This window comes from Lycium ferocissimum, chromosome 5 (assembly GCF_029784015.1).
Source record: "Lycium ferocissimum isolate CSIRO_LF1 chromosome 5, AGI_CSIRO_Lferr_CH_V1, whole genome shotgun sequence".
Classification (NCBI taxonomy): domain Eukaryota; kingdom Viridiplantae; phylum Streptophyta; class Magnoliopsida; order Solanales; family Solanaceae; genus Lycium; species Lycium ferocissimum.
Genome location: NC_081346.1, coordinates 72,241,889 through 72,256,913, shown reverse-complemented (window position 1 = coordinate 72,256,913; position 15,025 = coordinate 72,241,889). Strand labels below are relative to the sequence as shown.

Genomic DNA, 15,025 nt, shown 5'->3' with positions numbered 1-15,025 from the left:
TTATAAGAGTTATACCTAAAAAAAACTTAAACTATCAACACTTTGCTAGTTGGGGTAGAGGGAGTAGTAATGGATTTTGATAATTCAGACAAGAAGAAAGTGAAAATGGGTGAAGAGGATGAGAAAGCAGAGAAAGGAAAACTTGCGGTGAACGAACAGGGGAACCTAACGACAGCAACCAGTGATGAAAATCTCAAGGACATTTTTCACAGTATCAGAATGAACAAAACTCCGGTCAGCTAAGTTTTCTCTACAAAGTTTTTTTTTTTTTTTTTTTTTTTTTTGGAAAGAAACAAGCTTTTGTATTCATAGATAACGATGAATTGAAGCTTTTGCTAACTTCTGCATTTGGGAATACTGTGTTTTGCAGGCTGTAATCAATTATGGAGCTTCTTGGTAAGTCACTAGTTCAATATAACTCTTTTATTTGGTCTTATTCTTATATGGGTCTTTGGATTTTTCCCATATTTCTAGCCTAATCTCTTTGGAACTGAGGCATAGTTGTTGTTATTCTAGCCTAATCTTGTCATTTTTCTTTGGTTGGAAGTGCTTACACTTTTGCTTCTGTGTTCTTTCCCCTAATTTTCTTTCATATTTACACTAGCATAAAGATTGAAGTAAAAGTTTGCAAGATTCTTTCTGTTATCCCAGGTGGTTCCATCCCATTTTATCTTGTTTTTCCTCTTACCCTAGTTTGCTATGGAGTTGAGTATGCTAATCTGAATGAGGTATGAGTTGCAGAAGTACTAAGAGGGATTCACATGGGTTTCGAAAGGTCCTATTGTATTTGTTTACAAGCTAAAGTTTTTTGAAAGACATATCTTTGGTCAGTTTCATCAAACTAGTGCTAGTTCACCTAATCCTAGTGCTAGGTGGTGAGAGTTACTTCAGGAATGGCTAAAGGAACAGATTAATCGGTCTATTTCTGTATCGCTCATGATATATATCTGAACTCGGACATCCTTTCAAGTGCATATCCCATTTTTGCATTAGCAGGGTCATGAAAATCCATGACGGGGGAAGGGGGGGAGATGAGACTGCAGAGGTTTACTGAGGGATGGAAACATGTTATACATCTCTGGTTCAAATATTTGCTTTTTGGTGCCAGGTTGTAGTTTTTTTTTTTTGCTTGATTTATATACATTTCTTTCTAGCATCTTTTGTGAAATTCAACTCGAATATGAATGTATCTAGTAGGAAGATTCCAATAATGGGGAATTGGATGAATGTTGAGAGCACAAATTAGATAAGGCATAGAAAGTTTAAAGGTCTGCTGTGCATAAGAATCTGTTCAGCAAAACCAGAGACAACGGGAAGTTGGAATTTTGAAAGGAAACTTCAAGTTGTTCCACTTAGGCTTTCCAATCTACCTTTAAGTGAAAGTTCTCGAGGATTCGAATGAGTTGTCCTGTAGACATCACAAAATTTCTAACCTTCCACATATTATTGAAGACTAATTGGCTGCCCGTAGAGTGTAGTGTTTTTAAATGTTGTTTCTCTGAGAATGAACCTTGAATAAGTCGATAATATAGTGGAGGACTTAGGAGTAAACAATAAAGAAAAAAGAATAAACCCCACGTCAACGACAGATTAGAGTGATGTTGAGTGTAATGTTTTAAAATGTTGTTAGGATCTTGAAGTTGCAGCTCCGCTACAATGCTTAATTCAGATGTTCCAACAGCAGAAATTCGTCTTCCCGTGTCATATTACTTACTATTGCATGAGGCTATTGCTCTAGATCTTAAATTCCTCGTTTTTATATGTTTTAGAAGTTGAGTTACAGAACAGCTATATTAGTGCTCAATTGAAAAGTCCCTGCTTGAAATAAGTTTGTTCTTCCTCTATCAATTTTTTTATTTGTTAGCGCACGAGGCGATGGCTGTAAATCTTCTTAAATCCTCCTGGTTTTCATCGTTTACTTCTTGATGTTGTTCGGCGATAAGGGGAATGTTGTTGTCATGTGGGATTCTTGCTAATTCCCTGTTCGGATGTTCTCATTGCATGAGTTTTTACTTGATTCCATAATGCACTTTTTTGGTAGAGCATATAATGTTCTACCAAAAGTATTGCAGCTTCTTTGTTTTAGAAGACAAGTAAATGGAATTGAGACACACACTAAAGATGTCAGTTTATGCTTGATGATTTTGGTGGGAATTGGGAAGTATTTTATTTTGTACTCTGAAAGACATCAAATGATCAAGACTACTTAAAGTGTTTGACATACTACTTTTTCCAGAACTGACGATCGTTGTTTTTGGCATTTGCAGGTGCCGTGTCTGCAACCAGATCCTTCCTTCATTTCAGGAGCTGAGCAAAAAGTTCCCAAAACTCTCATTCGTCTACGCTGATATTGATGAATGTCCGGAGACAACTCAGAACATTCGCTACACACCAACTTTTCATTTCTACCGAGATGGTGAGAGGGTTGATGAAATGTTTGGTGGAGGAGAAGAGCGCTTGCATGACCGTCTATGGTTGCATTCTTAGAAGACTCTTCCAATTCCTCTGTAGTTGAAACAGATCTTGGGTAGCAGTTTCTAAGACGGACCATACATACATTTTTATTATCAATAGACTTGGTATTCTAGGCCACCAAATTTTAGTACTTTTATCACTATTCTAAATTACCACGCACATGAGAAATTCACAGGGTTTATACTGTACTCCAAGATGACATTACAACTAGCAATGATTAGAAAATGAGGAAAGTAGGTTTATAATACCTAAGCTTTCCATGCATAATTCAAAAGCCAATTTCCACCCTCATGTTGCTGTGGAGACCAATATAACTGACTCACAAAACAAAAACATAATCATACATAGGCAAATACTAGGTAAGTAATTTAGGCGAGATCAAGCTTTCTGTATAAACAATTGCATACTTAATGATATCACAATGAGGCCATAATCCAAATGGTCCTCTAGATGTCATCCTGAATACAGTACCAAAAGATGTCGAATTTCGGCAGCGTAGTAGCACTTCACCATCCGCAAACAGACGTTTCGGTCTGGAGGAAGAACAAAAATTAGGATTCTGTATTGCAATCTATTTAGTCCAAGATTCCTTGACACTATCGCAGCCAGCGATCATTATATGTAAAATAAAACCACGAACTTTTTAAATATTTGGTTTGGATATTTGGATTATGGATTGGACTTCGGATTTTATTTTTAAAATTTATGGATTTCGGATTGGATATGGATTTAGTACTACAGATTTTTGGATATCCGAAAATTCAAAAATTTTATACCGTATATCTAGCCCCACCTATATCATATGTGTCCAGTACTAATAAGTCTAGTTTCTAAAGGTCCAATAGATTAGTACCTAAGGCCCTACCCATTAAAATATTAAGTCCAATATACAATTCTCTACTAAATCAAATATAATATAGGGTTTTCTTACTTCTCAAGTCTCAAAAGTCTCACGTTAGTGTCACCCACGGCATAATCTTTGTTATTTTTCCGGATGACTACTTAGATTTATTTTGTTCATTTTCACTTTTCCAGAATGCTTTTATTTGGTATGGATTTACTATGTTGGACATGAGTTGGATTTGTTAATCCTAATTTGAACTGGAAGGCTTTTTTTAATGAGCAATTAAGATTTAGATTTACCTCTGTGGAACCAACACATGAATTTCGTTCGTAATAAGCTTGCCTTAAGTCTCAAGAGTCAAATCCGAAAATCCAAAATATCCAAACCTAATAATCCGAAACCAAACTTAAAATATCCAATCCAATCCGAGCTTATTTGGATTGAAATTTCTACAATCCAAAATCGAATATCCAAACCGAAAATTTCATATCCAATCTGATGGCCCGAACGCCTATCCCTAATCTCAATAAACTCTCATTCCACCTGCAGTAACATTGATCCAAAATTAGCTTTGTATCTCCGTTCTCACCCTGGGCCGAATAATTGCCGCCTTCCTCAAACGGAAAGTTAAATCGTAAAATTCGTCTCTAATGCTAGTTAACGATAGATTAGTAATGAATTATTAAAAAATAGTCTTAGCTACAAGCAATTTAGCGACATAGTTCGTAAATAAGTCTAATTTTTTTTTAGTAGTGTTAGTTGTCAAATGAGGTTCACGCTTTAATCACACGCAAAGCGCGCACACTTTAAACTAATTAAGATTAAAATTTGGCCTACTTTTGAATTTCAAAATTTCTTTTTTCTCCCTCTTCTCCTTACCTTTTCATTTCATCTTTACTTCTTCTATTTCTTCTTTTGTCCTAACACACGTACAAAAGTGGTTTTGAGGGTTCAGATGGTAGAAGTCTCAGTTGGAGAGTCTACATGGATTTTACGAACAGGTTCGAGGGTCTATCGATGTGTTAAGCCTTCTTCTTTTTCCTGATATGAGTGTATTATTAATAGGCAAAATACATAGATTACATCTTGAACTATATCCGAAATGTCGAGTTCACACTCCAACTAATCCGACGATCCATTAGCCCCCTATGCTTATTTAAAGTGGAACTAATATCACCCTATAAGGTAAAACACCAGTCTCAGGTGTGGAAGTGTTTCACACGCGCACGCCATGTCACTGCCACATCAGCGCTACATCATCACTAATATCAGAACTACAATAAATTTATATTTTGATTATTTTTTCACTAATTTTCCTTTGTTCTTTATTTACACGTTTTTTCTTCTTTTGCTTCTCCAACCACGTGTCGTAGGGGTGTCAATGGTACGGTTCGAGCGGTTATTTTATAAAATTTATACCATACTAATTTTTTGATTATTTGATTTTGTAGAATACTAGAATCAAAATTAGACTTTTCGAAACCATCCCATCATTTCGGTTTCTCTTCGTTATCGATACGGTTCGATTAATTTTCATTTTTTTTTTCTTAAAAGAACATCATGTTATAGTCACTAGTAAAAATTAAAGACACGATATCATGCATTCTTCTATAGGACTTTGACAAAAACTCTCAGACATTTTTACTATTTAAAGGGTGATGAATCAAGAAAACATGAAAGACGGCAAGAATAAAGATTGATCCCACTATTTTACGGTAGTGTAAAACAATGTTAAGCAAAGGGAAAAAGTATAATTTAGATTGCATGAGGGGGCAAAAATCAATCAAGATGGGACTTAAGAATGGATTCAACTATGATTAAGTATCCAATAAGGTAAATTTAAAATCAATATCTAATAGTTTGTAGCTTTCTATTCAAGATCATTTGAATACCTTGTACCTTACAAACTAGTTACTACTCGAGATGCAGAATAGTATAATAGGTTTTAGAGTTGGAATTTTAGGTGTATGTTGCCGGCTTGTAGTCGTTTTCATCATCCCGAACACAAGGCGAAAATTTTAATATTTTATTATGTTTAAATTTAATATATTAGAAATTTAGAATATATTTTACACATGTAAACTTATTCGGTACGGTTCGGTATCTTTTCGATTTATTTTTATAAAAATCGACCTAATTATTCGGTAATAAATTTATATAAAAATCGTCGATTTTATTAAAAAAAAAAAAACTAAAAATCGGTTCGATACGGTACAGTTCGGTCGGTTAAGTCGCTTTTTTTGAAAATCATTGAAACACCAAAGAAATCCGGCAACTGTGAATCGGCCAGAGAATGAAACGACAGAGAAACCTTGACTGAAAAACGAACGAAAGCCTTGACGACGACCTTAACAAAAACCCTTGAGCCCCGATTGAAAGTATTAGTGAATTTGGAATTTTTCTTGTTTTTGTCCGATTAAAGGTGTTACCAGTGTTAAGAGTCCCACATCGATAGGTTAAAGGAAACATGGTCTCCATATATGGAGTTGGGCAATCATCCCCTCATGAGCTAACTTTTGGGATTGTGTTAGGCCCAAGATCTATTTCTTTACATGTTATCAGAGCTAGACTCATCCGATTCATTGTTTCAGATGTTGGGCTCCATATTAAATATTGTTCACGCATCAGATGTCCATCCTAGGGTAAGGTGGGGTGTTAAGAGTCCCACATTAATTGGTTAAAGGGCACATCATCTCCTTATATGGACTTGGGAAATAACAATTTATTAAATAAAACGGATTTGGGGGGATTTTTTTTTGGTTTTTTTTAATAAACTCCAAACTTAATAATTCAATGTAAATTTTTAGTGCTGATATTTTTTAATAACTTATTTAGTTATAACTTAATATTAGCATATAGTTTTTACAACTTATAACTTTAAAGTCTTTAAGTTTATTTCGCAGCAGCTATTTTTTTGAACTTATTACGGCTATTTTTTGAACTCATAACTGCTAGTTTTTTTTAAACTTAATAGTTAATATTAAATATAATTCAAGTCTTTATAAAAATTATAAAGACTTGCATTTTTTAAGTATTTATAAAAAGAAAAATAATTTCAAGTACGAACTCAAGCCTTTACATTTATAGCGACCACCAAGAATTTTTAGGATTTTGGTAGCTGACCGTCGAAATTTGTGGCTTATAAAACTTTGATGAATTTTTATGGCGATCTGCCAAGATTCGTCGACCAATTTCTCACGATCATCAAGATTTGTGATAGGGCAACCTGACGATTTCTATGGTGATCCGTCATAACCGTTAGGAGTTTGGTGGCCAGTTTCTAGCTATCGCCAGAATTTGTTTATACGGAGAGCTTCATCTCGCCTAAATTACTTACTTAGTATTTGCCTATGTATGATTATGGGTTTTTGTTATGTAAGCAGATCGTTCTGCACAACGTATCATTTTATAGGTTGCTTCTACTCTCTGTAATCGATTTCCTATGCTTAATGATATGCCTACAGTCGGGAATGATGTCATTGTATACCAAGGTTGAGGTACACAAAAGTGCAATGGACTCTCCCTGTTGATCCTTGGCTATGTTGTAACATTTCCTCTGCTGATAATTGATGAATGTCCAGAGACAACGATGAGATGTTTGGTGGAGAAGGAGCGCTTGCATGACCGACCAAACTTTCAATACCTTTGCAATTGAAACAAATCTTGGATAGCAGTGTCTAAGACAGACCATAAATTTGTATTATCAATACACTTGGTTCATTTTTGTCAAACTGGAGGCCACCAAATTTTAGTACGTTTATCACAATTCTCAATTACCATGCACATGGGAAATTCACAGGTACCTCGATAGAAAAAGCAAAATTACCTGATTGCATTAGATAAAATGATCGCAATAATGTTTTCATCAGACAAAGGAAGTTTTTCACCTCAAGAGATAATTTTCATATATAATCGGATAAAACAAGGGGAACTTAAATCACTGCTACTTAATAACAGCAACAAAATAAAAATAAGGTACTGCAGAAAAGGGTGAAGAAAGAAAATGAAAAATAACAAATGTTCAATGACTCAGAGCGAATCCTCGGAAACACGCTCTTCTACCAGCACCAATGGAGCCTTGAAAACAAATATCAATATCAAATGTATGATAAGATGAAGCTTGTTTATTGGTCCGCAACAAGAATAATGGCCAGAAGAAATTCGACTGGCCAAAAATTGTAATGCAAAGACCTCACTCAAGCTTTTGGCTTGAGGACCTTGACAGTCTCCCAGGTGAAGTTGGGGTCATCACGGCCAAAGTGACCGTAAGCGGCAGTCTTCTGGTACCTGTAGTTGCCTCCTCTCAACAAGTCAAGATTGATTGACATCATTCCAGGCCTGAAGTCAAAGTTCTCCTTGATCAGAACCAAAATATCCTTGTCGGGAATTGTCCCTGTCTTGTAAGTGTCAACAAACACGGAAAGTGGTTCAGCCACACCGATAGCGTAAGAAACCTGCACAATACAACGGCGAGCAAGTCCTGAGGCAACCACACTCTTTGCTGCCTGTCTAACAATGTAAGCACCACTCCTGTCCACCTTAGTGGGGTCCTTTCCTGAGAAAGCACCACCACCGTGAGCACCCCAGCCTCCGTAGGTATCAATGATGATCTTCCTGCCAGTGAGACCGGCATCTCCGTGTGGACCACCGATAACGAAGCGACCTGATGGGTTAAGGTGGAAGATGGTGTTCTCATCAAGGTACTTGGCAGGGATCACAGGCTTGATCACATACTCTTTCAAGTCCTGGGCAATCTTGTCGTTTGTGACAGTTTCATCATGTTGGGTTGAGATGAGAACAGTGTGAACTCTAATGGGGACCATGGCACCGTTGTCGTTCTTGTACTCAACGGTAACTTGGGTCTTGCCATCGGGCCTGAGCCATGGGCAGGTTTTGTCCTTCCTCACTTCAGTAAGCTTGGCACCAAGCTTGGTGGCCAAAACATGGGTGAGGGGCATGAGCTCTGGGGTTTCATCTGTGGCATAGCCAAACATGTGACCTTGGTCACCAGCTCCAATTTCTTCTGGTTTCTTGGTAAGATGACCGTGAACACCTTGGGCAATGTCAGGGCTCTGTTGCTCAATGTTGACAAGGACCTTGCAGTTGTCAGCGTCAAGGCCAACATCTGCTGAGGTAAACCCGATGCCTCTGCATGTGTCACGGACTATCTTCTCATAGTTAACAGTGGCCTTGGTTGTGATCTCTCCAAAGACCATAACCATGTTTGTCTTTGTGCAGGTTTCACATGCAACCTTGCTCTCTGGATCCTGTTCTAGGCAAGCATCAAGAATGGCATCTGAGACCTGGTCACAGAGCTTGTCGGGGTGGCCTTCGTTGACGGACTCTGAGGTGAACAAGAAAGTTTCCATGTCTGCCCTGACCAAATTTAAGAGAACATGTTAAAACCTAACTTAACAATTTATCAGAAAATCAGGGGAAAACTGCTTGCACTACACATGAGACTGGAAAAAGTAGTCAGAACTCAAGAACATAACAGAATTCCATCATCTTGAAAACCCATGAAGTGCTTAAAGAACTACAAAGAACATTTCTTTACTTGATCTGAGCAATACAAGTTTAAATCATCAATCTAACAGCATTTAGCCTTTACTCGTATGATAATATAATTCACTTCCATAGTTATATTCACTACTAGCACTTGCATTAACCATACTTACCAAAATATAATACATAGATTACAAGATGCAACTTATTTACTGCAAAAACCAGTTTATAGCATGAAATTTACATACTTCACGTAACATTAGAAGACACTGTAACAATGAGAGCCAACTTATTTCTTTCTTTTTTCATTTTGCTTTTCCTTTCTAAATCTAGCACTGATGAGTTATTGTTAGCACTTAAACCACCCAAATTCATCGAAAAAATGACATTTTTGTGCCAGATACAACTCCTTGTATGGTAAAACTAGTTTATAAATGAGATCTGAGTAGTACTTCAGATTTGACAAAGCAACAATAATAGATTACTCTTTTCCTTTTTAATAATAAACATAGATCGAGCATCCAAAGGTGTAGCCTAGTGGTCAATCAAGTGGGTAAAGAACCATGAGGTCTCAGGTTCAAATCCCAGCAGAGACAAAAACACTAGGTGATTTATTCTATCTGTCCTAGCCAGCCTTGGTAAACAAAGTTACCTGGTACTTGTCACCTGGTGGGAGGTGGCAGATACCCCTTGGAATTAGTGATGGGCGCGAGCTAGCTCGGACACCTCGGTTATCAAAAAAATAACATAGATCAAACAGGCTTACACCATTACACTCCCAATTAACACTTAAACTACCCAAATTGACAGACAAATATCAACTTTTTGATCAAATGTAACTCCTCCTACACCAAAAACTAGTTTAGCAATGAGATCTGACCGCTAGGTTTACCAATGTTAACATATCACGTAACAATTACAGATAATATCACACTAAACAAGGAGATCTAACCGTAAACCAACAAATGCATCCCTAACACTGCATACGAAGAAAAATGCTAATTTTACAGACATTCAACGCCTTCAGAACGAATTAGCATGTATAACCAAGGAGATTTAGCAGAAATGCTGAGATCTGGACCGTATATCCATAAAAAAAAATGCATGAAGATGATTCATAACAGATCTAATATACAAATCTAAGGTAGCAAAAACAAAAACAAAAAGCAACAAAAGTACTAATAGAGAAAAAAGGAAGACACGAAATATTTGGATATTGAAAAATGTCGTTAGAAAAACACTATATACAGACATTTGACACTTTCGAAACGAATCAACATGTATAACATGACATAATCAGTATATTCAAAGTAGAAATGCTTAGATCTAGACCGTAAATCCACAAAAAAAAAACATGTATGACATGGTTTTGAGGCTTCCGATTAAAATTTGACTTTAGGCCACTAATTTTATTGAGAGACGATAACGTATATAAGGTTATGGGAAATTGTGAGATCTGATACGATTAAAATTTAACTTTAGGCCACTAATTTCAAACAGATCTAATACGAATCTAATGGAGCAAAACAACAACAAAATCAAAATCTAAAAGGAAGCAAAAACTGAAAATTTGGCGAACATACCTCTGAAAAATTGAACAAATATTTGTCGATTGAAGAAATTAGAGAGCAGAAGAGAAACACAGAAGAGAGATTTGGATCTGTGTTTTGGTCACGAGTTTTGGGAGGAGTTATGGTCCAGTATTTATAATATCCGAATTTGATGGGTAAGGTGAAGGCGCGTTGAGTTCACTCGCTTTTTTCTCTTTTTTCTTATCTTACTTTCATACACACCACCAACCAACCTATGTATGGCCCACAATTACCTTATGTGGGACCCATTTAACATCTTACATTTTCGCCATCTGTTTGTGGGGCCCACTGTTAATTATTGTTAAATACAAGGAAATGCCTTCTTAAAATTTAAATAGAAAAATAGTCATTTCGACATCTCTTTTTTTTTTTTCATATTTCACATGTGTAAAAAATAAGATATTATGAAAATGTCATATAATTAAAAATAAAGTTTGTAAAGAATTAAAAAATTATTTATCTAGATAAATATTTACTTGCACTAGATACCAAACTGATATAACTTAATGTAGTTAAGTAATTTAATAGAGTGAATATATATAGTAGTAAACCATGGTTAAGTGATGTTACGTATATTTATACACAATGTATGTATTGCTTTGGTGTAAATACCCAATTTGGTTAAGTTTTTATTGTGTTGATGATCTACTAACTTTCACTGAACGTCCATTTACCGAATCTTCTATCTATATAAAATAGGAGAGGCCAAACATTATTAAGATTTCAAATGTAATTCTCATAAAATTTAAAACATTATTATATATGTGAAATCCGTCTCAATTTATATCGCTCTTTTACTACCATAAAATTTCAGTCTAAAACAATAAAAAACTTTGGATTAACTCAATATTTTAAAAAAATTTATATAAAACTACAAAAAAAAAGTACTAAAAAAAAAAAATCAAGGAATTATAACAAGTGAAATTGAAGGGTAAGATGAAGGTGCGTGGAGTTCACTCGCCTTTTATCAATCTCTCTCTTTCTTCTTACTTTCATACACCACCAACCAACCTATGGCCCACAATTATCTTCTGTGGGACCCACCGTTTTATTATTTAACGGTCTGGATGATCTCCTAAATTTTAGTGTAACCTATCATTGGACGTACATTTACCCCAAAAATATAATCTCTAGGGTTGATTTGGTTGGTGAAAATATTTTCCTAACATTAACAATACTATGTAATTAGGGTCGATCAAAAAGCCCACATATTATTGGTAGGTAAATTTGTATTGCGACGTTTAATCAAAACATAAAAGAATTTATTATTATAGCGATTATAACTTTACGTTCACTGGCACCTAGCTACTACTACACACTAGGCTTGTATAGCTGCTCAACCATCTTTCTGTATTCTTCTTGGTTGCACCAAAGAACAGCAGGTTGAGCGTTTAGAGGTGAGCTTATGTTTGGCTCTCCAAGCAAACTCTGAATTGAGATAAGTATAGTCCTCACATCATAAGCAGATGACCACTTATCCTGAAGAATGTCTAAGCATATGTTGCCATAAACATCAACATTGGGATGAAAGCAACCAGTCTCAAATTTGATCTTTGGTGGTTTAAAAGGGTATAAATTTATCTTGTATTCTGTTCATTCAAAAATTGTATCTTTGCTACCACTTATTATTCCTTTCCAGCAGAATATGTTGTCTTCTTCAGGAAATGCAGATATAAGAGAGAAAAATCCGCTCTTTTTGTGTCTAAAAATATCATTCTTTGTTTCTTAATATGCATGTTTTGGTTACCACTTATTACGATAGTATTATATTAATAATGATGAAATTTAGTTAATATATTTTTATTGGTATATATTTGATTTATTGGACTAAAAATGGAATATACGAGATATAATATAAATATATGTTTGGTAAAACCAGATAAAGTGATACAGATTTTTATTTTCAATTTAACCTAGTTTTTTAAAGGATTTTGGGAGATGAGTTTTGGAGAAGGGCAAATATGTTATTTTGGTGTTTAAGCTCGCGATTAGTAATTCTGAAATTATTAACCCACATGGATTGATAAAAATTAAGTATCATTATAGAGGTATTAATAATCCCAACATTAATCGCTTATTTCGAAATAAAAAATCCTAACAAATATGATAAGCTAATCCAAATTTAATCCCCTTATTATAATTTCTATCCTCCAACCAAACGATCCTGAAAGAGTTTTTGTTTTTATTTGTACATTTCTCGTCGTATTACTTTTGTTGATTCCACGTGAAAAATGTTCTTGTAACAATAACATTTACAATGGATTATAAAATCAAATTGGCGATTTGTGTGTGTGTGGGTGACATGTTCCCACTTAAAGCTGGTTTTGTAATTTTTATATTTGTCGAAGTTGGTGAGTATTTATGTTTAAAAAAAAAAAAAAATATATATATATATATATATATATATATATATATAAGTTGGTTGGTGAGAATTCGCGTTACATATAGTTGTACGTTGTGCTTTAAGAACTGGATTTGTTTGTTTAATAGTGGAATTATTATTTGATGTAGTAGTTGCCTTTTTTAACCCACCTACAACAGGGTTTGGTAGGTGTCACTTTACTGTTGACCATAGCAGATAAGTTACCTACTTTTTGACTTGATTGTGATTTTATTAAATAATTTGATTTTTTCAAAGTTGGTAGAAGGTAAGAAGTGGTAGGTTTCGTAAGAACAACGAGGTTTGTCACGGATGAATAAGATTTTTTCATTTTTAATTAAAAAATTTGAATTTGAGTTTTGTGTATGAAATTATTTTTGTTAGGGAGCTCTTTTCCTTAAATGAACTCTAAACGAATTCGATTTAATCAAAACTCCAATGCAAATATCGAACAGCGATAAATAAACAAAAGGTTTCGAAAACACAATATTTCATTTATAGTAATTAGATGAGAGGTTTTATGGTGTTTTATATGGGAGAATAGCAACTCTGGTTACTCAGTTATTAATAATTCTGAGTTCGGTTCTTGTGATATGATTTAACACATTTGACTTATAATTAATTAAATATGTATTTTTGATCTCTATGTAGGAAATATGTAATATTTAGATTATTTTTAGAAGTATACTACCCTAAGATATGGAGTGACTGTACAAGTTTTTACATTACACATGAGTAATTAACATGAGTAATTAAGCAATTAATAATTTTGAATTTTTGTGAATATTAATAAGCATAAGGATTAAAAAATGCACATTTCAAGTAATTGAAGGTTAAATGTTCTAGTTAGATATTACGAACCTAAAAAGTTAGAATTTACTAATAACCCGGGAACCAAAATGCTATTAATCCTTTTCTATATTTTGATGCGTTTCAGAATATTTGACATATTTATACTACTTACTAGATGAGGTTGCACGGGCCCAAAATTTCAAATTCGGATATAGTTTTATTTGTGTCTGATCTTTAGTTTAATTTGTGTCTAATCTTTAGTTGCACCTATTATTTAGACACTAAAATATTTTTTTCCTGGCCATTAATACTTTGATAAATTGTATAACATACTGTTATAGAATAAAAAGGATATTTGATGATTGGCTTTAATGGAAGACTTAGCAATGTATACAAAATACGATAAAAATAAATTTCGGTGCGCGTTTGATTCGGTTTTATTAAGCTATTTAATGTTTTGATTTTTTACACAAAACCAAAGGAACGGTTGGTTTGTTGAAGCACATCTTGAAGGTATACAACTACATATACTTTAGTTACCTATTATTTAAATATCTAATATTTAAAAATTTTGTAAATATCTTATTTAAATAAAAATAGTTGATTCAAGCTATTTAATGCAAAATAAGGAACTGCACATCTTGAAGGTATGCAACTACATATACTATTTTGTAAATATCTTATTTTAAATGATATTTTTTTAAATGATATTTTTCGAGTAATATTTAGACCGCATGGTCAAACAAGGTAAATTTATACCTAGAATAAAGTCATTGAGTAAGTGTTTCTTATGCAAAGGATAATGAAAATATTTCATGAATGAAAAGAATGGAACACATTAAAGAAGTGGGGTCTCCATTTCTTCTAAGCACCAAGAGGTTTTTAGTATATACAACCTATAGATAAGCTAAACTTTTCGAAAACACTAATATCGTCATAGCGAATTTTCCTATGAGGAGTTTTGGTACATCTGATTCGAACACTAACTAATTTTTTTCCTCATAGGTACAAATATAAATATCAAAATTATCCACTATATATCTATTTAAGTTATACTAATTTCTTATTTTGGCAATCTTTAAGCATATATATTCACATAATACACTTCAAAACTTAATCTAACCAGTAATATGAATACAGGAGTTGCTATATTTAGTATAAAAAATTTATGATTTTTATAATATCTTCTTGCATATTTAACTTTAACGTAAGGACGAAGTAATAGACAACCTAGGAAATGTGTGGTGATTCTTGTTTTTAGTAAAACGGTTGGAATCATCCTTGATTTGTAGTCGCCGCTGACTTTTTACCATGATGTGCACGCTTTGTGCCTGACGACGATCCTGTTTATTGAATAAACAAAACTTTTTAGCTCAAGTTATTTTTTAGATAAATTTGTAAGTTGTAGGAAAACTGCCTAACCTATTTCACCAAGAA

The 15,025-nt window shown here is 34.1% G+C and overlaps 2 protein-coding genes across 3 annotated transcripts; one reads left to right on the top strand and one right to left on the bottom strand.

The window, feature by feature from the left end:
- Nucleotides 1-54: 54 nt before the first annotated feature.
- On the top strand, nt 55-2,573 carry LOC132057345 (thioredoxin-like 3-3). Its single transcript, XM_059449910.1, has 3 exons — nt 55-234; nt 371-396; nt 2,268-2,573. Exons 1-3 carry the CDS (start codon nt 70-72, stop codon nt 2,485-2,487), a joined length of 411 nt encoding a protein of 136 aa, XP_059305893.1. The 5' UTR covers nt 55-69; the 3' UTR covers nt 2,488-2,573.
- A 4,625-nt stretch (nt 2,574-7,198) lies between these two features.
- Nucleotides 7,199-10,566, bottom strand: LOC132057343 (S-adenosylmethionine synthase 3). Of its 2 annotated transcripts, none has more exons than XM_059449906.1 (2): nt 10,408-10,566; nt 7,199-8,695 (listed from the first exon to the last, which is right to left on the bottom strand). In XM_059449906.1, exon 2 carries the CDS (start codon nt 8,686-8,688, stop codon nt 7,516-7,518), a length of 1,173 nt encoding a protein of 390 aa, XP_059305889.1. In that variant the 5' UTR covers nt 8,689-8,695; nt 10,408-10,566; the 3' UTR covers nt 7,199-7,515. The 2 variants fall into 2 exon arrangements, with proteins under 2 accessions (XP_059305889.1, XP_059305890.1); XM_059449907.1 differs by having other exon boundaries at nt 7,199-8,690; nt 10,408-10,558.
- Nucleotides 10,567-15,025: the final 4,459 nt, after the last annotated feature.

Bases quoted from the DNA above. Each gene is read 5' to 3' on its own strand.
- LOC132057345 (XM_059449910.1), top strand. From the start codon at position 70: ATGGATTTTGATAATTCAGACAAGAAGAAAGTGAAAATGGGTGAAGAG. The intron at 235-370 runs GTCAGCTAAGTT...TGTGTTTTGCAG, and splicing joins TCAGAATGAACAAAACTCCG to GCTGTAATCAATTATGGAGC. The intron at 397-2,267 runs GTAAGTCACTAG...TGGCATTTGCAG, and splicing joins ATCAATTATGGAGCTTCTTG to GTGCCGTGTCTGCAACCAGA.
- LOC132057343 (XM_059449906.1), bottom strand. From the start codon at position 8,688: ATGGAAACTTTCTTGTTCACCTCAGAGTCCGTCAACGAAGGCCACCCC.